The sequence below is a fragment of the Colossoma macropomum genome, unplaced genomic scaffold (genome assembly GCF_904425465.1).
Source record: "Colossoma macropomum unplaced genomic scaffold, Colossoma_macropomum, whole genome shotgun sequence".
Taxonomy (NCBI): Eukaryota; Metazoa; Chordata; class Actinopteri; order Characiformes; family Serrasalmidae; genus Colossoma; species Colossoma macropomum.
This window is the reverse complement of record NW_023494792.1, coordinates 44,040,425-44,067,326: the sequence shown is the minus strand read 5'-3', so window position 1 is coordinate 44,067,326 and position 26,902 is coordinate 44,040,425. Positions and strand designations below refer to the sequence as shown.

Below are 26,902 nucleotides of genomic sequence, written 5' to 3'. Positions count from 1 at the left end.
AAATATGATGCCATGAATCCTTATTCTAAAATGATAAGACTAGTATTGCCAAGAAAATAATACCACTTGTTGTGGGTGAATTTAACAGACAATTACAATTTGCAAAACAATGTCTCACTTTCTCTATGGAGGAGTTGGGAATAAAGATTGAACTGACTCTTGAATCAGACGTTCAATTCTAAAGAATCGTTTCGGTGAACTGAATCTAACGTCACTAGGATTCGACATTTTGTAGGCGCTTTGCGCATGCTCAGTGCGGCCAGTCTGACCTTCATTGCAAGCGAACATGTTCGCCAGGGCCAGCGCGGCGGTGTTCCTCCCACAATGGTAATAGATTCAAAACTCGTTTTTATATGCTTTTCTCGTAAATTACATCTTGCAAAGTGTCTTTATTATGCAGTCGAGGCGTCTAGGAATAGATATTGGCTGATAATTAAGTCAAAACCTTGCAAGGACGTGCCGGTCCCGGTAGGCCGCATCTTGACGTTAAGCTAGAGGCATTAACGTTACGGAGTGGGTGAACTTCACCACTTTGACAATTATCAGTAACAGCTCTTTGACCTAACTAACAACACTTTATATTTAGTATAATATATAGATGGGTTTTTGTATGCATAAATACAATAGATTAGGTTTGGTGGTTTGACCTGTTGTTGCTGTATTGGACACGCGCCGCATAGCAGGGACGCCGATTAGGTTCCTATTTGCGAACCTTATGTAAACGTCTTATCTTAAATGTGTTCACATAAAGCATATTACATTTTACGTGCAACGTAGAAATTAAGATTTTTTTTGTGATTGCCACAAAGTTGAAACTTTTAGTAACTTTAATCTGACTGTTGACTCACTTGCTCATTCAATGAATCCTTGTTTTTGCAGTGGGCAGGTCAGGAACATGGCTACCTTGAAGGACAGTAAGTAAACCATAATATTGTCCATGAAGATACTTTGACATTATGTTCTCTTCTGTATGTATGTCTGATAGTATTTGCCAGCATGTATCACTCCACAGTTATTACTGTTAGACTATACATACTACACACACTGCAGATTCATACAGGATTCAGATCACTCCACAGTTATGACTCTCAACACTGGATGTAGTATTTACAGTCTGACTCTTACTGGAATAAAATCACTTTGCAGTTATTACTGCTGTAGACTGTACAAACTGTGCACACTAAGTTCATACAGGATTAGAATTACACCAAAATTATAACTGTCAGACTGTAAAAAAACATGCTCACTGCAGAATCATGCTGGATTAAAACCACAGATGGTGGCATGACCTGGTGAAGCATTTCTGTCACTCATAATGTCCTTGAACTGTTTTAATCTTTAGTCACCATTAGGTTGAAGTCTGTCAAGAACATCCAGAAGATCACCAAGTCCATGAAGATGGTGGCCGCCGCCAAGTATGCTAGGGCAGAGAGGGCCTTGAAGCCGGCCCGTGTCTATGGCACCGGCGCACTGTGTAAGTTGTCAAATGTTTAGTAAAATGTAGCCTTCCTTACAGCTGCTCAACGTCTGATATCACAGAAAACAACATGCTAATGAGACTTCTGTCAAGTCTAATATTTTTTCATATGCTTTGAGCAATGAACCAGCTATTGACATGCCATGTAATATAACAAAGAAATGCTCAGAATAATTTTGATTGTTTCAGGGGCTTGTGTTTGTGTTTTTTAGCACTGTATGAGAAGGCTGACATCAAGGCTCCAGAGGATAACAACAAGCACCTGCTTATCGGTGTGTCTTCTGATCGTGGGTTGTGCGGTGCTATCCACAGCAGTGTGGCCAAAGCCATTAAGAGTGAAATCGCCAAACTCACTGGTGCTGGCAAAGAGGTCATGGTGGTTAATATAGGGGACAAGCTCAGAGGCCTGCTTTACAGGTATGTTTTTTTTTTTTTCTTTCTGTCTTTTTCTTTCTTTGTGTGTTTTATTGTGGTTTAAGCCCTATCGGAACTGGATTATTTTTTCCAGAGGAGGTTGTACAATGTAATTGTGGGGATTTGACTGGTCAGTTGCTTTGGTATGAATAACAATCTGTATCATTTCCCAAAATTTGCACATATTCTTTGGATTGAAATGTCATGTCCCGGCAGCTCAGTGACAGTATCAACACACTGCATGGCCTTGTCTTTTTAGTGGATTTTGGTATTCTGTTAGCTTGAGGTGAACTGGAGCAAAACTCCAGTCAACCTTACCGAGGGAGCTTGAGGCTGAGTCATTTACAGAAGGCCATTTACTCCACAATTATTATTGTCAGACTGTAAAAACTACACACAATACAGATTCGTACTGGATTTAAATCACTCCACAATTTTCCTGTCAGCGTGTAAAAACTACACACACTGCAGATTAATAGGAAATAAGAAATTATAGGACCTGTAAAACTAATCCAGCACCAATAGGGCTTTAGTCTGAACACATTAATCACAGGCGTATTAAAGTAAAATGTTTTCTGGAAAATGCAACACCAGGGCATGTTCTGAGAATCTTTTTTTCCCCCCCTTTTCTTTAAATATCCATTTTTCAGGACCCATGGCAATCACATCCTCATTAACTGCAAGGAGGTGGGCAGGAAACCCCCTACATTCACTGACGCTTCTATCATTGCCACAGAGCTGCTGGACTCAGGCTACGAGTTTGACCAGGGCACCATCATCTATAACAGATTCAGGTCAGTGCCCTGCATAACACAGTATAGTGTTCTGCAAGTACGTGCTTAGGGGTGCTTTGATGCCTGGTGAATCTGGTCAGAAGTTTTTTTTTTTTATTAAACCACATTTACATAAAGTGATCAAATATTCAGTAAATATTTATATAAAAACAAAACTCCAATTTTTATATTTGACATAATGAAGTATCCTTGAGAGCCTCAGGGAAGAAGCTATAACATATCTAGAAAACAGTCACTGAACTAACCATCAACAATTGGCTTATGTCTGAAAATGCCTAACAAATACTCATGGCAGACTACTGCAAACATATACAATGCAATGTTGGATAAAACTAATAGATTATAGGCTATTAAAGACCGTATCAGTTGCCCACCAGACAAAATATTGTAAAATAAATTTAAGTAAATAAATTAAATGAACTAATGATCAAATTAATAAAACAAATAATGCAATTAAAATAAAATTAATAAAATATGTGGTGAAGATGTACAAAATGAGATCAAAGTAGTTCCTTAGTGACCTAAATAATAATACATGTATTATTATTATTATTATTATTAATAATAATCTTTTTTTATTATTGTGCAGGTCTGTTATTTCATACAGGACAGATGAGAAGCCCCTGTATTCCGTGGACACAGTTGCAAACTCAGGTATTACTGTGTCCTGTTTTCAGAATCCACAGCTATTGCCTAATGTTTACTGTATTGAATTCTTAGTTTTTGTAGGAGTACATCATATGTAAGGTTAATATTATGTAAATACTTAATTACTGTTAATTACTGTGTAATGCAGAGAACATGGGCATCTATGATGATATTGATGCTGATGTACTGAGGAACTATCAGGAGTTTGCCCTGGTCAACATCATTTACTTTGGATTGAAGGAGTCTGCCACTAGCGAGCAGAGTTCTAGGATGACCGCTATGGACAGCGCCAGCAAGAACGCCTGTAAGTAAAGACTTCCATTAAACAGCATACTGTTCTAAAGGGTTTGTTTTCTTATATGACTTTCACAGTTATACACTTAAACGTAAATATTGGAGCGATGCCATAGAAGAACCATTTTTGATCCCTTAAATAATCTTTCAATGGGTGTTGTGTTTTTGTTTTTTTTGTTTTTTTTTTTCTTTTTTTTCTTTTTTTCCTTTTTCTCTCCCCTCTAAAGAACCATTCTGTAAATGACGTGAGTGTGAAGAACTCTGTTAAAGTTTATAGAACCTCCCCATCATATAAAGGTTCTATATCAAGTGAAGGTTTTTCCTAGAACTGTGTGTTCAATCCATTAACCATTTACAAACCTTTCACTTCAACATAAAGGACAGCTGGCATTTTCAAGTGGTGTAAAAACAGAAGATTTTCTTAACAGTGATGAAATAAACTGTATTAAGGTGGAATTAATTAGACATTTTGATATGTTTCTAAAACTTGTCATACACATTTGTTATATTTTTCCTCTCTTACAGCGGAGATGATTGATAAGCTGACCCTCACCTTCAACCGCACTCGCCAGGCCGTCATCACCAAGGAGCTGATTGAGATCATCTCTGGAGCTGCTGCACTGTAAGTTTTCGCTCTCTCTGTCTGCGCATTTATTCTTTCATTCATTATTTCTGTGTGCTCACATTCATTTATTTGTTATTCTATGTACTCACATTTATTTAGATGATCTACGTGTGTTCATTCTCACTTCCCTTTCTCTTTCTGATTCATTCACTTCTCTCTGTCTACATACATTCAAACATCCACTCACCTCACTTATCTCTTTATCTGAAGACATTCACTTATCTCAATGTCTGTCTATATATATATTCATTCATTCATTCATTTTCTCATCTTGCTCTCATTTTATTTATTTGTTCATTCTTTCATTCATTCACTCAACTCTCTCATACATACATGTGTTAATTCAGCAGTTTTCTGTCAGCATGGCTTCGTTCTGTTTCATGCCTTCATTCATATGTCTGCTTATGTTCGTTCATTCAGTCATTTATCTTTGTACATTAACTTATTCAGTTATAACCGTATGCTCATTCATTCATTCGCTCACCTTTTTAATCTGCTCAAATGCATCCATTCATTCATTCAGTTCTCTCTTGGCATACCTCCATTCACTCACTCATTTCTGTCTACTCATGTTCATTCGTTCACTTGTTCACTTATCTGTCTATATCTGCTCATTATCATTTACTCAATTACTCATTTACTCAATCTCTATCAGTATACATTTATTCACTTGGTTATTTCTCTGTTCATATTCATTCACTCATTCATTTGAAAACCTTTTCCCATGTCTTCACTTCTCTCACTTCCCTTTTTTATATGTTTATTAATTTGTACTATGTTTATTTTATTTGTGTTTATTTTACAGATGTTTTGGATCAATCTAATGTTAACATTTTCACATGATCCATACTAATCTCATTCATTCCCACTTCTCCTTGACTAACTTTCTTAACCTGCATGCATTCATTTCTCACAGTGAATGAGGCATGATGGAGGTAAACTAGTACAGCAAAATATTTACCTCACTGTGGGTGTGTTTGAGTAGCATGGATGCTGGTCTAGCCACAGATACTCATTTAAAACAATCTGAAGATCTGCATACAGTCCATGTTACTTAAACAAATTTTGTGTTAGTTTATAGATGCATAGGTAGTTCTTTAGTGATAGTTTGGCAAAAAAAAATTACATTTTTAACTAGAAACATTTTCACAATTTTAACCCTAAATGTAGTCACCCTAGAAGTGTTTAGCGTCTGAAGTTTAATACTGGATCTGTTAGGCTAACAAGCCGTAGCTAACAAGTAATGGAAGCTTATCTCACTATATTGTGCAAACTGTCTGCCTACATTACTTGTCTCAAACTGTGTTTTTAGTGCTTTAGTTGTTAAGTAAGCTTAAATAGATTTGCCTGTAGCAGAATTTCCCGATTCAGGCTTCAAGATGGCTGCTACCACTGTTTTTAGCTATGCAACATACTTTTATCCAAAAGTAGGCTGCAGAGCTTTTGTCTAGTTTCATTATATTAGCAGGTCCACAGAAGCTGTCCTGAAAGATGCACTGTATTGAAGTTTTAGTAGAACTCATCTCTCTCTCTCTCCCTCTCCCTCTCTTTACAGATAAAGAGGACCCATCCAGACCGTCATTGTGGTTCTGAATAAAAGAATGCGTTCCAGTTGAGTCATCTGGTGTCAAGTTGAATAATATGTACTTCTGTTTGTAAGATATGAGTAAATAAAAATAAACCTCTTACATTGACATCCATTATAAATGCTCTGGTCTCCTTTCTCACTCAGCTATTGACTATTTACACAGGAATTTCTCAACCAAAGCTTTTTTCTGGGTTTATTAATTAAGGAATGCATACCTCCATTCTTTAAAAATGAAAGTGCAAAAAGGGTTTTTTTAGAACAATACAAAAGAAGAACCACTTTTTGGTTCCCTGAAGAACTTTTTCAAAGGCTGGTTCTTTAAAGCAGTGGGTCTTAAACTGGTTCTCAGGGTCCCTCAGATGGTTCACACAGCTCTATGCCCACGTGTTTCAAGTGAGGTCTAACTTGGGTTAGGTATAGATCCAAGACGAATGTTTTAGAAACCTTTCCGTCTTAGTGTCTGTACTGCTTTAAGTGTTCTCTAAATGCCTTAAAAACAATTCTGGGGATTTAAAAGTGTTATTTCTTCATATCACTAATGAACTTAGTTTCAGCTTTAGCTTTATACTCTTGGGTGTCACAGGTTATCAGCACAGAGAGCCTCTTTGAAATAAAGGCTTGACCTAAAAAATAGCTTGAGTTTAATCCCATCAATGAACCTCCACCAGCACACCTTCTTTGATTAAAGCAGTGTAAAGTTACCCTGAGCTGATTACTAATTAACCCAGCAGACTTCATGACCCTCCCATTGTTGCTTTATAATAATTGCCAATCACAACAAGTTTAGCCTCTTCATTATCCATCTGCAACTCAAGCCCTTCCATCTTAATAAACACTAGCGAGTCAGCCATGGAGGTATCAGATTCAGTGGCGCCTACATGTGAAGGACTTGTGGTGTTGAATGACTGCACTTTAGTGAGGGTGACTTCTAGGGTCGCTGAACGTGGCTCAGGGAGAGGCCCCTGTCTGATAGCACTACACCAGGAGGAAAGTTTGTTTGGCCAGATGGCAACTCATTCATTATTTAATCATTGGCTACTAGATCCTATGTGGTTAGGTGCTTGATGCAAACCTATTTGACCCATTTCTTCACATGCTTCAGTCATGTTCAGTTTATTTAGATGCTTTTTATTTAGTTTGGTGGATAATGGATGGATTATACTCTGATTAAAAAACAGTGATTGTAGACCCATATATATATATATATATATATATATATATATATATATATACGTGTATATATATATATATATATATACGTGTGTATATATATATATATATATATACGTGTGTATATATATATATATATATGTGTGTGTGTATATATATATATATATCCCAGTCAAATTAATTTTTTTGTGAAAATTTAACACATCCACTATAGAGAACGGAGTTTTTTTTTTTTGGCAAATTTTAGTGCACAATTTCTACTTACTTGCTACATTTTAATATACACTATATGGCCAACAGTATGTGGACACCTCTCCCAATTACTGATTCAAGTGTTTCAGTCACACCCATTATCAACATGCATATAAAATCAAGCGCATAGCCATGCAAACTTCATATACAAACATTAGTGGTAGAATGGGTTGTACTGAAGAGCTCAGTGACTTTAAACGTGACACTGTAGTAGGAAGCCATTTTTGCCAAATGTTAGGTATTTCTGCCCTGCTAGATCTGCCGGTCAACTGTAACTGCTATTCTTGTGAAATGAAAGTATCTTGGAGAAACAGCAGCTCAGCCACAAAGCACTAGATTACACAAAGTCATACAGTGCGGCTGCTGAGTGCTAAAGAGCATAGTGCATAAAAATCACCTAAACTATGTTACATCACTCACTACAGAGTTTCAAACTGCCTCTGGAAGCAATGTCAGCACAAGAACTGTGCTAGGAGCTTCGTGATTGGTTTACATGGCTGAGTAGCTGCACACAAACCTAAGATCTTAAAGTGCATACTAAGCTTCAGCTGGAGTGGTGTAAAGAACACCACCACTGGAATCTAGAGCAGTAGAAACATGTTGTCTGGAGTGATGAATCACATATCTGGTACAATGGGTTTGGCGGATGCCAGGAAAACGCAACCTGCCAGAACGCAAAATGCAGACAGTAAAGTTTGGTGGAAGAGGAATAATGATCTGGGTCTGTTTTTCAGGGTTTGGGTTCAACCCCTTAGTTCCAGTGAAAGACATTTAGACAATTTAGACACAAAGACATTTTAGACAATTACATATTGTAGATGCATGGGAGGCATGGCCATGCAGAGTAGTAAGCAAGACATGTGAATAGTTGTCCAACACTTGGACATTGTAGCGTTGCAGTGTTTGTTGTGATGTGCTGTGCCGGGCTGTGGGGCTGGTTAGTAGAGCTGCAGGCTACCATGTATAAGAAATGTGTGGCTGTTGATGACCTGCCCTGCTTCTTGCCCATTCAACCAGTGCTGATGGTGGGTCTTCCCTGCAGCACAGTTAATAAAAGAGCACTCATTAAAAATACTATGTTTCCCACATTGTCTTCATCTATTCTGACACCACAATATTTACAAAAAGGCCCTTTCCTGTTGCAGCAAGACTGCACCCCTGTGCTCAAAACTAGGTCAATAAAGTCATAGTTAGGCAAGTTGGGGTGTGGAGGAGCTCCAGGGGTCTGCGCAGACCCTGACCTCAACCCCACTGAACACTCATTGCAAGACAGGCCTTCTCACCCAACATCAGTGCCTGACCTCACAAATGCTCTTTTGACCGAATGGACACAAAGTTCCACAGACACACTGAAAAATCTTGTGGAAAGACTTCCAAAAAGAGTGGAGGCTGTTACAGCCTCAAAAGAGGGCCAATTCCATAATAATGCCTGTGTTTTTTTGGAATGGGATGTCCAATAAGCTCATGTAGATGTGATGGTCGGGTGTCCATGTACTTTTGGCCATGAAGTGTATCACATAATAATACATACCGTATAACGTGCCATAACATTTGCACAAGCAAAACATTTAATGTTTTATTTTTCCACAGTATGTTGAATTTAGCAGGCAAACAGTAATTGTGCATTAAAATGTAATGGTTTTCATTGGTATTTCTCCTCCATTTGGGCAAATCGTGAAACTTATGGAAGCCCATTCTTGCCAGGAAGGAGGAAAAAAAAAACTACCAATGTTTTTCTTACTTTCTCTTCTTCTGTTTCTGTCAGGTGTATGTCAAAAATGGGAAAGCCAGAGCATCTTATTGTTCTAATGAGGAATCTCTACACAGTTCAACAAGCCACAGTCATAACAGAAAATGAGGCAGACTGGTTCCACATTTGCAAAAGATATTATACATGACTGCATACTTTGACCATACATGTCCAACCTATATGCAGAACTTTTAATGAGAGTAAATGAAAGCAGCAGAACTGAAGGAAGATGATTGAGGATTAGTGGAAGAAACATCAACAACCTTCATCACGCAGATGACAAAAAAACTCAACAGAAAATGTGGAAGACCTGAAGGCCCTTATATGGAAGGTTAAAGAACAGCGTGAAAAGATGGGATTTCATGGGATGCCCTTGACACAAGAAGAATGAAGGAGCTTGAAAAGATCTTAAACTGTGAATAACAAAGATCAGAATTAGCCAGGTTATTTGTTTTCTCTGTGGATCTTTACGGATGTGAAAACTAGACAATAACAAGCCAGAGAGGAAAACCTTTGATAAACCCTTTAACCTTTGGTGTTAGTGAAGACTTTTTAGGGACCAAATCAAGTCTCACCTCTCACTTGATGCACACATAACCAAACTGAAGCTCTTATTTTGGACACATTCTGAGAAGAGGTACTTTGGAAAAGACCATTATGCCTGGAACAGCTGATGTTAAAAGGGTAAGAGAACAACCAGCTACAAGATGGATGGATGCAAAAAGGTGCTAAATACAGGGGTTGCAGAACCTCCAGATTAACCTCTTGGACCCTCTGAATGTCTCAAAATCAAAATTCTGGGGTCCCTTAAAATAATAACTTATAATGATGTTCTGTTGTCTGTTAGGGAGAAAAGAGGCTCCAATACAAACTCAGGGAAAGATCATTGTTTAGCTGCTTCACCCTCACCCGGTGGGCTCCTTACTGTCTTTGGTATTTTTAACCAACTAGTGATGCAGCACTGGTCTGCCTCAGGGTGGCGCTGTAGAAAAATTGGCTCACCCAGTTGGTCCTTCATAGCCTATGAACTGTAACTATTCCCGAAACACCTCTGAAAAAAAATTACAATATGCATATTTGTAAATCTGAAATCTTCGCAATTTCCAAAAAAGATTTGGTCAAAAAAAAGAGTATTATTATTAAACTCTCAAAAGATCTCAATTAATGTGTGGCAGAAACAACTAACCAAACTAAAAAGGAGCACTTCCAAAAGATTTGTTAAACCAAAAACATTTTGCTGAGTGAGAGAGCAGCCAGGCAACGCTGGAGTAGCCAGCCAACATGGGACCCCCTAAATACCAGGGGGTATTTCTCACAATGACTACAATCATTTAGAGGCCTAAAGATCCAAAAAGAGGACAGGATATTCTGGAGAAAAACACTGTCCATATGGTCGCCAGGAGTCGGAACCAACAGCCACAGCATATGCGGCTCACTAATAAAAATATGATTTGTCAGTTAACCATATAACTTTAGCACAGAGGGAAACAAGATCAAATCCAGGGAATCCTCCTCCAGTCTTTTTGAGAAATCTTCGCGAAGTCGCCCATATCACCCCCAGCACCGCAACACGCTTTTGAATTAAGGCTGTGTAAACGATTGCTCCAAAATCGAGTGTCTTTGTGCGCATGCCCAAAATCGATTACTCGGCGATCAGTTCAGCGAGAGAATGATGGCGCCTGCTATGGAAGCGCCAACCTACCTATTCATCTGAAGCACCTCGGAAAAACAACAGCAACCGCAGCAGCAAGCGCGCCTTTAAGCGTCTCGTTTTAAACACAGATATGTCGGGCTCGGCTCGCTGGGGTTGAGAGATGTGTGAGAGCTATGCCCGCTCGCTGCTGCGGGTGTCCGTGGCGCAGGTCTGCCAGGCGCTGGGCTGGGACGCCGTGCAGCTCTCCGCCTGCGACCTGCTGTCCGACGTGCTGGAGAGATACCTGCAGCAGCTCGCCAGAGGCTGCCACCGCTACTCAGAGCTCTGTGAGTATGAACAAGGGTTGAAGAAGAGGGCAAATGTCTCTGCTGTGGTGCTTTCGGAGCGTAGCAGCTCGCTACCTGCCTGCCAGGTGGTGCTCTGTTGGGTAAAAGTCAGTGTGGAGGTTAATGTGGAGTTGCCTTCAGCTTCAGCGGCTCTCCAGAGCTCTGTGGGTGTAAATAAAGGTTGAAATGAAGCCTAGATGTCTTTTACATGTGATCTGTAGCACGAGGCTGAAGTTGCCTTCCCATCTGATAACCTCTTGTTGGAATTTTATCCGTCTACCTTAAAAAGACCCCTATTTAAGGTGGAACGGGAAACTTCGAAGAAGAAGCTGGCAAATGTGAAGCTGACTCCAGCTTCGTCTTCATAACGGCAATGTTTACGTGCAGCAGGCTGCCAGCTGCCACTCTGAGCTTCAGTGTCGTGTTGAAGTCGATGTGGACTTTAATTCGTGCTTTGCTATCTTCAGCAGCTTTCCAGAGACCACATGATCTCTGTGAATATGAGTGGACTAAACTCTGCCGAAGTTTAGAAATACAGCAATAGCAGCTACAATATCCCGTCGTAAAACCAAGATCTATAACTAGCTGATGTTGTTGCGTAAAATAAAAAGCCAAATATGACGATAATGTCATAGCTAGTGTGAGCATAGTGCCCCTGACACTGAATTCCTCTCTATGTTGTGTTGTTTGACATACATTCCCGTTAACTGCCTTTCACTGTTTACATCGTTAGCCTGCTGGCTAAGCTAGCTCGCTTACCTTCAGTGCTAGCTTGCGTATGTAGGCTAAGCTAACGGCTAACTGTGCCTGAAAGATATTTTTATGATAAGAAATAGTTGATAGTAAATAGTTGTGTTGCTAATTTGAATGAAACGTGACAGGAGAGGTTGGAATGTCTTAGCTATAACGTTGTTTTAACGTGAGCACTTAGTTTGCTAATTTAGCTAGCATGCTAAAGTTAGCGGGCAAAACATATGGTCTTGTTAACTTCATTAAAAAGCAAATCTCAAAGATGTTTAACGCAGACATGTTATTCTGAAAAGACAAAATCGTTATATGTGCAATTTATTTCCCCGTTTAGCTCATGTAAGGACAAAAATGAGTAAGATTTATGCTAATGTAGCAGTGCAAGATGCTGATGCTGACCGTTGCCATAGAGATGGAGGCAGCATCTGTATAGAAAGCCCTGATTTGTTTGAGCTTTATGTTAAAGATGCACTGAAATGAAGATTTAAGACACACTGGTCTGAAGACCGAATGGGATTTTGTTTTTTTTTTAATTTACTGTTTTGTTAATGTTTTTGAGAAACGTACTAAACATAAATACTACTAGCTAATAAAGAAAACACACTTTTATTCTTGATAAAGTCTGCTTTTAGTCGGGCAAATTCTGTTATGTTAAATAAACATACTAAAATAATTACAGTATTTAAGCTACAATATGACACAAAATCCAACATTGTAGAAAAACAGAGAATGGTTGATCATCCAAGGCAATGTATGCCAGTATTTTTCAGTTTTTCTTTACACTTTGGCTGTCATTTGTTTATTTTGTTTTATTTATTTATTTATTTTTGTCATTTCAAAACATGTGGATACAAATGGCTTTCTTCTGGCATTTTGCTTATTCCTATGAAGTAGGATGTTATGTTTTAAGGGATATCAAAATTTTAATGGAGAAGTTCTTAAGTGTCTTACTTGGGATGAACAGAGATTATAAATACTGATGTCTAATGTCCTTTCTGGAAACTGTCAAATAGTTCCACATTGCTGACTTTTTTTCCGCCGTTTATCTGTTCTGCTTGAGCTGTTTGAATGTGTCTGTGCTGACCGGTGCAGGAGAGTAAATGAAACAAATACATACGTTTCAGAATCATTCAAATTATTTGTTAACTGTTTGTTGTCAAATTTAATCTTTTGTTTCTTCAGCCACAATGTTCTGCATTTTTTTCTCTTCTGGATGAGAACCAAAAGTGCCAGTTTTGACCATTTTCTGTTAAAATGTTTCAGTGGCCGAAAATTAAATCTCTAGTTTAGATTGTGATTTGTTGCACAGCTTTGTCCAGCAGGGAAGTAGAGTGTATTAAGCATTTAATTTTGCTCTCTCATGATGACTGGAACTGTCAAGAAACAGTATCAATATATTAAAATAGCACTTTTTAAATGGTACCCTCTGAGTCAGGCGTTGTTTTGTTTTGGTGTAGATTTAATGTTGTTTATTAGTCAAGCTGATTCAGCGTGATTACATACATCCTTTTTATATGTGTGTGTCGGATTTCACATGGAACAAAGACTGTGTTTTGCTTGACTGAACCACCTATTTTGGGGAATATAGTAGCCAAGTCTATGTTTGGAATGGATTAAACTACATAAAGCTGCATATTCTTAGGAATAGAATATTTAGATTCGTAGTTTGCAGTTAGTGTCAGTTGGACTATATGCTTACCTTCTCCTTTTGTCATTTTAGAAAATTGTACACATACATATTCTTATTTTCCATTTTTGCCAAATTGTTCTTTTTTTCTCCCAAGATGGACGGACAGACCCCGGGCTGAGTGACGTCGACCAGGCCTTTGGGCTGATGGGGGTCAGCATAGCGGAGCTGGAAGACTACATCAACAACCTCGAGCCAGTGGCCTTCTCTCAATCCGTCCCTCAGTTCCCCATCAGCAAGAGCAGTGTACTGCAGTTCCCCGCTGCTGGCTTCGAAACTGACGCCCGCAATGCCCTACGTGGAGAGAGGAGAGACTACATCCCAGAATACTTTCCTCCACTTGTCTCACTGCAAGAAGGTATGTACTGTCTTCTGGGAAACTGCATCCATAGAGGAAAAGAACTTCTACCTTCTAGATTTGGGGTCTTAAACTAGGCAGTCATGACAGCTTTGTATGGCCTGTCACGTTTGTGGTTTATTCTTAAATTACATGACCAGCAAATCTATTTTTTGTTACATTTATTTGTGGCTAAATATTTACATTAGTTGTATAGATCTGCTTCACCCACCAGACGCTGTGATTGGTTATTCAACAATAAGTGTATAAAATCAGCTTGGGCTGGGCCTTATGGTGTTAAAAACAAAAATGGAATGCTGCATCGCAAGAGGAATGACACAAACAAAAACCTAACACAGCATGAACGCTGCACACTAAGTGACATACTTGTAATTTAGCTGAAACGAATTTATTAATTTTTCTAATTTAGAGCGATAGTTAAATCTACCTTAGAGAATTTATTCATTTAATGTGGTAGATAATGTTTGTCAGAATTAAGAAAATCAAACAAATTCAGTGATTTGCTCTACTTTGCTTACCTAATGCACAATAACTTCAATAGGACAACCAGGAGAAGCAGGAAAAATGATGCTGAAGCACAATAAAAGTCCCCTATAATTCTACTATTATGTAATTTAAATATTTAATATATGTAATTAAATATTTATTAAGCGCTCTGTGTATTGATACTGCTCCTGCTATTAATAATAATAATATTATTGCCGTTTACTCTCACCATCATTCAAAGTAGTAATAATTATTATTATAATTATTGTTTATTGTAGTTAAGAATACTGGTAGTTGGATGTGCTTAAATAAAGGTATATGGTATTTTGTTCAAATTCATACTTCAAAAAACATGGGTCATTTCTTTTTCTACATTTTTTTTTTGGTTCCCTTTAGAGAAGACCACCTAGCTAGTGGCCACCAGGTAATTTGAGTATAGGTCCCCTGTCCTAGATGCTCTATAAAGTCCCTAAAATCCTCAGCCTACTTATACTTACCTAGCTAGTTTATATATAGAGACTGTAGACCATCTTCTGAAGCATAGTTTGTGTTACTCATCACCATTAGTGGTCAGTTTCTGACCGCAGAGCTGCTCTTGCCTGGATATTTTTGCAGTGGACCACCCTCAACTAACGTGTTTAAAATGTGTATAAAAACTCCAACACCACTACTGTACCTGATACACTCATACCCGCAGCACACACACTTCCCTGTCAGTGTCACTGCTGTGCTGAAAGTGACCCACCACCTGAATAATAACAGGCCAACAGCGGTCCTGTGGACAAAAACTTGACCAGTGTTGAATGGGGAAGAGAGGGGTGAATGGGGTAAACCTAAAAGATGCTCCTGTATGGTAGGTGCTTCATATAAAATGACTGAGTGTGGGTAAAAGGTAGGTGCACTTAATACACTGACAAGCCAGTGTATTTTCTCTAAGGACAATAGAATCAGGAATGTGAACTTGTTGTACACTAGGGCTGAAACTAAAGATTATTTCTATAAGTGATTAATCTATTGGCTTTTGTTTTACTAATTAAAATATACTGTCTGCCCTTCAAAGTTCCTGCTGTGCAACAAACAGTTTTGTCTTTAATGGTCCACTGAAGCATTAATTTAATAGCAAGCTTTTTTGCCCTCTGCTGTTCTTGTTGTGTAATGCATTTGAGCATTATCGCACATTGTAGAGCACTTTTTTATTTTCACTTTGACATTTTTCCATAGTTGACGTTGCTGGTGACAAATCAGTTGACTTTGACTCATTGTTGCAGTTCGATCTGACGCCATGTACTCATTCAATACTAGGGTGTACACAGGTTCAAAGTCAAGATTCACTTTGATTTTCAGTTTGATTTTTTTCAGTTAAAAATGTCTGTAGAGGTCTAATTATATACTATACTGATTAGTTTGGCTCAGTTAAATAAAAGTGCTCAAATAGATGCCTAGAGCTTCAGCCTGCTAACAAAATAAACCCCCAAAAAATCACTGCTCCTTCTGTTTATGCTCTGCACACACCTGCGCTCAAAAAACTGGGCTTTTTTCTGCAGTCACTTTTAATTTCAAGAGGTTGTCGGGTTTATTATCTATCTATTTACCAAAAATCACATCAGATCTTCACCTAGGACTGAATGATTAATAGTTTTTATATCGAAATCAAAATTCAAAATTCAGTGTTGCCTCAGTAAAGGAAATTCAATCTAATAACACTGTGCTTGTGAACTACATTCAGCATTCAGGCCTAAAGCTCGAAAAAAATTCGTGTCCTGAGCTTCTTGATGAAAGTAAAGGTAAATCACAATCACAGTACTGTGCAGAAAAACTGCAGTTAGATATTTTCTGCAAATTATTCAACTGTATGTTAACCTTAGAATAAAAAATGTTGTTGAACCTTAAAATGTGTATTGTTACACTCCTAGTAGATATCATAAGCCCCAGCTTCTCCCCACTCACTTTACTCTGATAGGATGAACCCAGGTGACCACCGTGTTACCCATGCATTTTCATATTTTCATGAATAAACAATGGGACACTGATGCAAAGCATTTCCCTGTGGTCATTTCCATGACCTAAACCATCATTTTATCCAAGTCCATGGAGTGCTTTACAGTTAAAAGCAAAAACATGAGAAGTTTGGCATCAAATAAGTGACTGTTGTAATTACACAAATAAGTAAACCTGGGGTGCACAACTCCGGTCCTGGAGGGCTGGTGTCCAGCACAGTTTGGTAATTTCCCTGCTCAAACACACCCACTTAACCTGGCAATTAACAGATAAATGTAATCAGGTGTGTTAAAGCAGGTAAATCACCCATCTGTGCTGGACACCGGCCCTCCAGGACCGGAGTTGTGCACCCCTGAAGTAAACAAATGCTGTGATGAGTCCAGATATCCATATATTCAAATAACCCCTCAACTGATTGGGCCAATAGTTATTTACAGTAAAATTAGAAGTTTATAGGGTGAAACTGTACAGGAAGTGCATGGAGCTTCCTGACAGTATAATCAGTGCAGGACATTAAGACAGACTACAGTGGTGTTAATTGGTTGTACTCAACTTGTCACACTTATTTTGACCAATCCAATAAAGCTGTTGGCGGGGCGTAGAGCCAGAAGAGCCAAACATGTCTTTTTGACTTCTCTAACTCTTTACAGCTGAGTTAGAGAAGCACATTCATCATGTAAGAGGATTTGTATTGGCTAGAATACAAGTTGAAATGCTGATTCCAGTTGTCAGAAAAATGATAAATATTGGCTCTGATCACCGGACGAGCCAATAATCGGTCAACCTCCAGTGTGCAACTTGATCTGACCGGATCTGTGTGTGGGAGCGAGGTGTATAACTTATGTGTGAGTGGTGGTTGGAGAAGAGAAAGGGGGGTATGAGAAGTAAGTGTGTTTCCGTAGAGAAAAAACGGAAACGGTCAGGCCCACTGTCGGCACGCATAGGAAGCTGCACTCCTCCCTCCGAAAAAAAAAAACTCCTAATCCCTCCTTCCTTTCCCTCCCTCTCTCACCTGCTGCTGTCCTCCTGGACTCGCTGTCTGGCTCCCGTCCCGGCGTCTGGCACCACACACACACTCACACACACTCACACTCCTTCTCATCGCACACACTGAGCGCTGCCAGTGGGTGGTGGAGAGGCGGACATGATCGGGGTTGTTTCAGGTTAGCCAGGAAGCTGACCGGCTGTGGGGTCCCTCTGTGTGCGAGAGACTGTAGTCAGGGCAGGGGGCCTAACTGGGCTTGGAGCCAGCACTCAGCTGGGTGCCACTTTGCCAAAAGAAAGAGTTTCTCTCTCTCTCTCTCTCTCCTCTCTCTCTCTCTCTCACGCTGTCTCTCTCGCCTTCTCTCTCTCCCTTTCGTTCTCTCTTTCTCTCTGTGTGTCTCTCTCTCGTCTTCCTCTTTACTTATTTTTGTGACTTTCCTACTGTTTTTGCTGTCTTGCATGATTTTCTTTCTTTATGTTTCTCCTTTTCTGTTTTTTGTTCTCTCTCCTCTTTCCCTCCTCTTACTTTCTTTCTTTCTCTCTCTTGCTCTCCTGTCCTCTTGTCTACTTTTTCTTATTTTCTTATTTTTTTTCTCTCTCTCTCTCTCTATTTCTCTTTCTTTATCTCTTCTGTCCTTTTGTCTACTTTTTCTTTCTTTCTTTCTTTCTTTCTTTCTTTCTTTCTTTGTCTCTCTCATCTCTCATCCTTCCTTCTGTAACTTTCCTACTTTTTTCTTTATTTATTTCTCCTTTCCTTCTTTCTGTCTTTCCTTCTCTTTCAACTTCTCTTTATATCTGTTTAATTCTCTCTCCTCCTTCCTTTCCTTCCTTCTGTTTTTCTTTCTGTCTTTGTCTTTCTCTCTCTCTCTCTCTCTCTCTCTCTCTCTCTCTCTCTCTCGCTCTCACTCTCTATCCTGTTGGCTACATTTCTCCTTTCTTTCTTTCTGTCTTTCCTTCTCTTTCACTCTTTCCCACTTTCACCTTCTCTTTATATCTGTTTGATTCTCTCTCCTTCTCCTTCCTTTCCTTCCTTCTGTTTTTCTTTCTGTCTTTGTCTTTCTCTCGCTCTCTCTCGCTCTCACTCTCTATCCTGTTTCCGTCCTCACTCTCACTGTTTTATGGGTTATGTATATACTTACATTGAATTCCACACACAGTCCACCTCCACACCATTAGAATTACACAAACACTATTATGTCTCTGTACAAACCGCAGACATTATATAACCCCACTGTGCAGAAAGTGTTCTGAAGCAGAAGTGGGCTTTGAGGCCTGAGCCTCAGATAGAAACTGCTGCAGTTCTGAATGTAGCCACAAGCTGGAGCTGTTTAACCACTAATGAACACAAATCAGCCTCTCCAGTGCTGCAGTGGATGTGCTTAAAGCGTTTATCAGCTCCTAACCAAAACTGCAAAGTAATTTGGAGGTTCAGGAGAAAAAATAAGAATTGTCTGAGTTTTATTTTTAGACATTTTTACTAGAAATAGTACAATTATATTAGACAAACCAGTAAACACCAACCTGGTGATGTATAGATTTGGATAGATTGTATTAGAAATTGTGTATATGTATAGAGTTAACACATAAATTGTACATAAATAGCAAAAGGACAGAAATATGTTAGCATATGAAGTGTGACCTATGCTACATTTCTACTTCAAATCATTCCACATTCTTTTACCTACATTCAAATTTTCTCGCTCTTTCTTCAGCTTAGGTTTTAAATACAAGCTGAAATTTAAAATCAGGAACTGAATCAGAGAGTATCGTTCACAGTCCTGTTTAAGAAATAGCTTAACGCTAAGGTGTGCATATTTCCGTCCTTGAAAATGAAAAAAATAGTCAAGCTGATAAGTAACTACCAACTGTGTGTGGATATTGTAGACCTTTTTCCAGTTTTTGATAAGCAAGTACAGTTAAAAAGCACTCCAGTTTTTATTCATTAGAATTAGAATTTTCAGTAAGCTGTATTTGTGGTTATGAATCTTCGTTAGGTCACAGAAATGCATGGGCTAGCAGTGATCTAGATGCAGGATGTCACCCTGATCCTCTGCATCAGAGGCGTGTGTGCAGAATCGCTCTTGTGTTATTTTTGGTCATATTGGCAGAAACTATAAACCCACACGGTTGCTGACGTTACAGAAGATTCTGTTTCAGACGTGGAGTAGTGTGTTAGACACCTGAGAATATTGTTGGGGAATAAGCTCGTAGTAAATAAAGCTTTGTTATTTCTTACACGCAGCTTACAAGAATTTGTGTAGTGAAATGGCAGTAAAATGAGGCTCCGGGTAGAATATAGAAAATAATAATAATAATAATAGGTGGATCTTTTTCACCCTCTATACCACTGGACCTTTGTAGACTTTTCAGATTTTGTGATTTTGTGGTGTTTTTGTACAATTTTTCTATTTGACATCACTAATGTAAAGTGTGTATAAACACTATTCGTAGGGCTTGGTGATTATGAATTTATCATTAACGAGTTATATCAAAATATGCCTTCCTGAACGTATCATGGACTCTCAGCTGCATGTTTAAGTAGAAAGAGAGCAAAATAAGTCCTGTTTACTTGGACTGAATGTAAAATGTTTTATACAAATTATTGTATTTATAGTTTTTGATAGTATTTTTCAAATGTGGCGCTACTTTGTCTTGTCCAGTTTATCGAATATCAGAAATAATACACAGTATGTCACAATGTCTATCGCGAAAATGTATGTATATCACGATTCTTATTGACGTGATATTTCCTATTTCCCAAACCATCCAACTCTAACTACATGACCAGTAAGCATTGAGATAACTTTAAAAATGGACTTAAGTATGGCTCTAAAATTATAGTCTGATCGATATGAAAATTTTGTGGCCTATACCGATTTTCAGGATTTAAAAATTCAGATAACCGATAGCGGCACAGCTGTGAAAGATTGTGCACTGTTGTTTGGAGATCCCATTCGGCTGCTAATTATCAATGCATTATCATAGTCATATTGATGAGACTGTAATAAAAAAAGTACATTGTCACATAGCTAAAAGCTTGAATTTAGTTTCTGTACTTTTATCTATGATTATAGATAACAGTAGGGATGTACATTCTGACTAATTTTGATATCTGAGTGTCTGTAATGGATATCTGTTTAACTACAGAGAAAGGAAAAAATGCAATGCCAAAAAAGAAAAATGGATTTTGGCTAAAGTTATTAACTTTATGTGTGACCTTTTTTTCCAGTGACTGCACTGGTGTTGCACGAATTTAGCATAACTCATTTGAACACATTTCAAAACATGTTTTATTATTCAAAAATAATTGTGGCAAATCAGAGCATAGCATAACACAGAGTGCCTCAGATGAGCTTACGAGCTAAAACTGCAGCTAACCAGTACAACACTGAATGCTGATGGAGACTCGCTGTCTTCTACAGGTGTTTTCCTCCTCTTCCGTGCCAACAGTGAGCCCATCTGTTTCATAGTCGCAAAGTATAACATGCTAGTAAATAAGAGAAAACTTTTCTGTCAGTATATCGTCTTTCATGACGAAAGCAACAAATACCCGAATATCAATTTCAGTATTGGAATATTGACACTTGGAATGGTTAACCAAGTATTTGAGTACCTCTGAACATTATGTTAACAGTATGTCAAACCACAACAGACACCACATGAGCAAGTTTGTTTGTGATCATGTAAACCTTTCAATTACTTCACAACTACATTAGCCTTGTAGCTTAAGTGCAAATAAAAAAAGATATCTTGGCTGAGGAAAATTGTGTAAATTTGTTTTTGGTTGAATTATCATTTTTACGAGAGATCAGCATTAGTTTTTAGAAGTTTGTTACTGAACTGACCTCAGATCAGTTTGGCTAAATGATTTAATTTAAAGTCAGAGATAATTAAGCTGCTAATTCAGCTGTAACTATTTGAAGTCATCAGTGATCAGTGTTTTAACTTTTTTGCCACATTGCTGAGCATTGTGATACTACTCTCGTTATCCGTATTAGTATCGGAAGCCAAAGCTGTGGTATCGTGACGGCCGCGTCTGTAACTGCTGGGTCTGAGAGAGCGGAGCCGTGTCTGGGTTTCAGTCTGTAGGCGCTTGTTTGTCTATTGTGCGGGAGCTTATTGTTGTTTGGTCCTGAGGGAAGGAGGGATGGCAGGGAGAGAGAGGAGCGATTGCATCTGTACACTGAAATTACCAGCGATCACGCAGCCTGATAAAGACCCGCTCTATGCAGAGAGAGAGACAGAGCGAGAGTCATGGGGATGAATGAAAGCAGTCTCGGAATTCGTCGGAATCTTTTTTTCCCAGGAATATCCTGACGATGCTAGAGTGTGGCCGTGTCCTGGCTCGTCAGGCCTGTGGTTTTGGCTTTGAATCGAAGGATCTCAAGGCTTGAGTTCCGTAATGTGTCGTAGCGCCAGCTGAAGAGCAGATTGTCCTGTGTATGTATATGTGTTTGTGTGTTTTTCAAGGCAAAATGCTCTGATTTTGTAGTAAACTAGAGACTTTATAGACTGCTATTTGTAAAATCTCCATGTTTCTTTTCATTTTAACAGCCTTTTTTGTTTCCTGAGGTTAAGATTAGGGTGAGGTTTAGAATTAGGCTTGTAAAATTCTTATTACATACAAATATCTATATAAGTGTTTGATATATGGCATTATTGTTGTTATTAACATTATTATTATTATTGTTTTTACATATAGACTTACAAATGCGGCTGTTTGCAAACGTTTGGGCATCCCAAGTTTAAACAGTTTTTGCAGTGGTAAGAAGTAAACCTCCTTTGCTGCAAAATTAAAAACAAAAACAATTTGTGCATATATTAATGCACAGTTACTTTATATTTAATTCACTTAAAAACTAGAAAAAATAGTGGTTGTGGCATGTTCCGTTCTTCAGTTCTCTTAGGCCTTGAATGATTTCTTAGGACTTCTTTTCCTGTCAAAAATCAACAAGATGTGTAAATTGACCAGGGCTATATATACCAAACATATGTATGACCCCCATGTCCTGACTTTGTGTGAAAACAGAGTTTGTCAGTGTGAGTGTGTGTGTGTGTGTGTGTGTGTGTGTGTGTGTGAGTGAGAGAGAGAGAGAGAGAGAGAGAGAGATGGACCTGTCACATGCAGAAAAACAGCCCAATTTTAACTCATTAGCAAAATGCCTCAGAGCAAGGGTACTGATTTTACCTCCATTCTGTGTGTGTGTGTGTGTGTGTGTGTGTGTGTGTGTGTGTGTGTGTACGCACCTAGCCTGTGTTAAGTTATGAATTGAGCCGGGTCTCTGTATTTGAGCTGCTTCGTTATCAGGCCCTTTCAAAGCCTCACAAGAGCGTAAAATGATTAGAGGAACAGCTGACAATGCGTGAAGAGATTTGCACAGTTTCCGCAGGTTCCGCGACGATGTCAGGTGCAGCCGTTACACTCTGAAAAGAGAAAAGGATGAATATTAAAGGAGCCCCTTCTGTTCTCCTTTTCTTCCGCGCGACACGTTCACATCTTCTTCAGACGGAGAATAGGCCCAGGGCCCGTTCCGATTGGCTAGGGCACGCTCCCTTAGCCAGGAGAATCCAGCCTGATGAAAAGAGTTTCATCTTTAAAGTATAATACTCGTTATACGCACTTCTCTCTCTCTCTCTCTCTCTTCTCTCTCTCTCTCTCTCTCTCTCTCTCTGTCTCTTTCTCTCTCTTCTCTCTCTTCTCTCTCTCTCATCTCACTCTTTCTTTCTCTCTCTCTCTCTTTTCTCTGTGTTTTGCTCTTTCCTGCTCATTCCCTCTTTTTCTTTCTTTTTCCTCCCATTCCCCCATTTTCTTTCATTCTTTCTTTCTTTCTAAGTTTTTTTCTTTGCTATTTCTTTTCTTTCCCTCTTTCTTTTTTCTTGGCTTTTCTTCCCTTTTTCTTTCTTCTATATCTCTCAAATCTTTTTTCCTTTGCTTTTTCTCACCTTTATTCATTTCATTCTTACTTTCTCTTCCTCTCTCTCTGTCTCTGTCTCTCTCTGTCTCTCTCTCTCTCTCTCTCTCTCTCTGTTTTTCCTAGACTGGTCACTGTGCAGTGACACTGTAGCTGATGTAGTAGTAACTCCAGTATTATCTCACTACCCCGCCTTATCTCAATGTATTTCCCTTCCTCTTCCCAGAGAGAGAGAGAGAGAGAGAGCAAGAGGGAGTGAGAGAGAGAGAGAGAGAGAGAGAAGAGGCTATCTGCGCTTTGTACTTTTCTGACTATTTATGTCGGACAAGGTCAGAATCGTTTAAACTTGCTTGGCTCCTTCGGACCTGCAGATAAGATGAGAGGAGAACGGATAAGGGATCGATGGAGGAGTGCGGATCTCTCTCTTTCTCCTTTTTTCTCTCTCTCTTACACGCAGTGAGGTTTGTCAGTCGTATCCATTTGTCTTTTTAACTGTTCACTAAGCCCTGTAAAATACAGTACTTTCACCTAAACACACCACTTTGCTCATCCAGATCAAATCAAAGGGCAAATTAAAACACTATCCAATAAATCTGAGTGGTTCCGCTTTAAAGAAGCGACTGTGGGCTGAGAGAAGAGTGAAGGAGAATGACAGACAAACAGACATTAAAAATACATTTAGTTGTGTTGTATTTTTGTCTCCATAATGCAAGTTTCTGCAGTGCTCATGGGCTATTTTGTGCTTAAATCACTTAAAATTTACCTTCTCAAAATCAACACTGATAATCTGGCAGTTTGCATAAAGATAAAAGCATATACTCTTACTGGTGAGAAACAGAGCCTGATGGACACATCCATTTACATGCTTTTTAACCACGTGTTTTTGGTCCAGTGTAGTACTGTACGAAAGTCTTAGGCGGTCAATACAATTACTTGATTGATACAAATAAGCAAATACAGTAAAATGTGACAATTTATTTTTTCCAATAAAGGTGTTATGTATGTTAGAGGAACACAGCTGCAACTGAAAAATTTGGAAATGGTTGAGCTAACAATCACCAAAAAACAATGGATTTCCTATTTGTTTACTTGTGTTTACTCTAATGATTCTGTCTTTTGACCAAATAAACTTACTGCCCAGATACATGTTTTCTTCATTGCTAATGCTTTTGCACAGTACTGTATGTTTTAGTATTGTCCTTTTCAAAGGCTTCCAGGTTTATATTTTTCTCTTTGAAAAACTTTTTATGGTCTGTTATTGTCCATGTTTATTGTTTAGCCTTTTTTCAGCTGCAGTGCAATCAGGGAATGGTGAAACATTTATTGTTGATATTTCAAGCAACGCTATACACTATATAGTGCACTAGGAAGCGATTCCTCAAGGCTGCATGGTCTACCATAATTTTAGCAGTATCATTAATATGAGATGCAATAAATGTATTGCCAGAGGACTGTACAGTAGTGTAAACACATACTCCAGTAAAAGTATTGCTACTTCACTGAAGTGATAACTCAACTAAATGCAAAAATACCATACAAAAAAAGGTTTTCAATAGAAATACAAAAGAAGCAGGTTGAAAAAAATAATAATTAAGTACTGGGTAACTTACAGGACTATAGTGAAACGTCTTAGTACATCCAGCATCTGTCAGCATAGGAACTTGAAAATTAATAGGTGCAATATTTAAAACCTTCATGAAATTCAAAATCTCCTACTTACAAACCCAAATGTGAAAATTTTAAAGTTTAGAATTTGCACTTTTAACAGCATTCTCCACTTGTTTCCATGAACTACACTTGAGAAATGATTAAATGGCCCACATCATGGAAAACTACCTTTTCACTCTGTAGTAGGTAAACAATATTAATACTTTCGACATATACCATTTACTTTCCCAGTCTATATGGTCAATATATGGAAACTAAGCTGAAAAGACAGCTTGATTTGAATCCTTTGTTTTTTTTGTTTTTTTTTCATTGAACTGCCTATTTAGCCTTCAGCAGATTAGCTCCGCCCTTTGACATCAAACTTATAAAGAGGGTTTCAGCCTGGAATGCTTTTTAAACGAGACACGATGCAGGGCAGCCAATCCGAACAGAGCTTATTTACATATATCACTCTTAAAGGCAGAGTAACAGAAACAGGCTGCTTAAATCTAAGGGGTAAAGAGAGGTTGAAAAATGTCATGTAAAACTGTATTATGTAAAAAATGTGAATGTGAAAAATAAATTATATAACTTAGAAGTGGACATCAGGAGAAAATATAAAAAGCAAGAAAAATGTCTTCCAGTTTTAACATGTATAGCATTTTTTGGTCCATATTGAGTTGAACTGATACTTGTGTGTCTCCTTCGGAGTTAGACGTCTCTTTGTAGAGTACTGGCTGAATTTTCCCGAGAGTAGTTGTTCTTTTTCAGGAGAGAAAATGGCTTTAGTAGTGTGGCTCTATTTAGGAGGCTTCAGTGCAGTGCGTTGGTCAGCAGTAGCCTGTTTCACTGGCACAAATTGACTCAAATAAACAGTGATTAGTCAAGGTACTTGTTACTGCACATCCATGTCCAGGCTATGGTAAATGCTTTATGGGTCCTGGCAGTGTGTTAAATGTGTATTAGATATCATTCTTAGTTTAATTTTATGTTTGTTTTATTATGTTGTTTAATTCTGTCTTCTCTGTGTCTGAAAAAACAAAACAACATTAATTAAAATTTACCCTCTTGATGAATCGACAGGGACTATTTTGTAGTTTGCATGATAATGCATACTTCAAATTCTTCTACTGCTCCCTCGTACAGTAAGAAATAGCCGGATTTTCACACTCATTTACAGTCGTATGCAAAAAAAATTCGAACACCCCTGCTCATATTTTTCTAAGTGAACATAAGATCAAAATAATTTGCTGATTTTAGTGCATAATTTCTATTCATTTAAAGTTTAACATGTTGGAAGAAAATAAAATGTAAAATGTGACACAAAATAAAAGCATTTTCACTAGTGGTCTCAGACTTTTGGTAGGCTGGCTTTACACAGTGAAATCTTTATGCAACTAGTTGCATCATAATTTTTGTGCAACTTGTCAGTTACATGAAGCAGTTCAAAAACAATTGAAGTTGCACACGACACATTAAATTACTCCACTAGTTAGGCAAAATAGCAGCTTGTATTTTTGATACACCTATAAAGTCATCCGTGTGGTGTAACTTTTGTCGTCATTTTTATCATCTCTGTATAATTTTCTAGCTGCCATTGCTGTTCCTTTCTTCTGTATCTGTATATGTGTCTTTTATCTATTTAGCTGTGGTTCTTTACTATATATTTGCCTTTTTAATTTGTTCTGTATATGCTGAGAAGTTGACAATTATTGTTTAATTGTTATGGTTATTGTTATCATCTTTGTTGATATTTCACTCATCCTGTCCTAGAAGCACAAGAAGGCCAATGTCTGTGTCTCTCCTTCTGTAATCATTGTCATCTTTTGGATCCAAAATGAATCTGAGATATTTAAAAAATGAGGAGAAGTCAAAAGAGGTTTGTAAATGACGATAGCAGCAGGTTAACAAAGGATAAACGATGGCAGAAGCAGCCATTTAAACAGCAGTTAGCATCAGCTGGCTGGTTAACACAGCTGTTTACAGAAACATTAGCTTTGAGAAACTTATGAAACTGGCAAAATTTGCTGGGGTCTCCTTTTCAACTGCCTTTCTCATTGACTTCTGTTTTATTTTCTTGTCTATTGATCT

The 26,902-nt window shown here is 38.3% G+C and overlaps 2 protein-coding genes across 3 annotated transcripts in view; both read left to right on the top strand.

The window, feature by feature from the left end:
- Nucleotides 1-226: 226 nt before the first annotated feature.
- atp5f1c (ATP synthase F1 subunit gamma) lies at nt 227-5,955 on the top strand. 2 transcript variants are annotated; one of them, XM_036577257.1, is made up of 9 exons: nt 227-327; nt 880-914; nt 1,343-1,474; nt 1,690-1,894; nt 2,542-2,685; nt 3,275-3,339; nt 3,482-3,637; nt 4,153-4,249; nt 5,808-5,955. In XM_036577257.1, the coding sequence occupies exons 1-9, from the start codon at nt 287-289 to the stop codon at nt 5,809-5,811; spliced, it is 879 nt and encodes a 292-aa protein (XP_036433150.1). In that variant the 5' UTR covers nt 227-286; the 3' UTR covers nt 5,812-5,955. The 2 variants fall into 2 exon arrangements, with proteins under 2 accessions (XP_036433150.1, XP_036433151.1); XM_036577258.1 differs by lacking the exon at nt 5,808-5,955 and having other exon boundaries at nt 4,153-4,253.
- Nucleotides 5,956-10,653: 4,698 nt separating this feature from the next.
- taf3 (TAF3 RNA polymerase II, TATA box binding protein (TBP)-associated facto) overlaps nt 10,654-26,902 on the top strand; it is an 83,749-nt gene continuing 67,500 nt past the window's right edge. Inside the window, exons 1-2 of the mRNA XM_036577256.1 lie at nt 10,654-10,992; nt 13,524-13,784. Coding sequence (XP_036433149.1) covers nt 10,827-10,992; nt 13,524-13,784 — 427 coding nt within the window. The 5' untranslated portion in view covers nt 10,654-10,826. The remainder of the gene's footprint in view (nt 10,993-13,523; nt 13,785-26,902) is intronic.

Excerpts from the sequence above, each read along its gene's own strand:
- atp5f1c (XM_036577257.1), top strand. The coding sequence starts at position 287 with ATGTTCGCCAGGGCCAGCGCGGCGGTGTTCCTCCCACAATG. Across the intron at positions 1,475-1,689 it reads CTATGGCACCGGCGCACTGT|CACTGTATGAGAAGGCTGAC; the intron begins GTAAGTTGTCAA and ends TGTGTTTTTTAG. Across the intron at positions 2,686-3,274 it reads ATCATCTATAACAGATTCAG|GTCTGTTATTTCATACAGGA; the intron begins GTCAGTGCCCTG and ends ATTATTGTGCAG.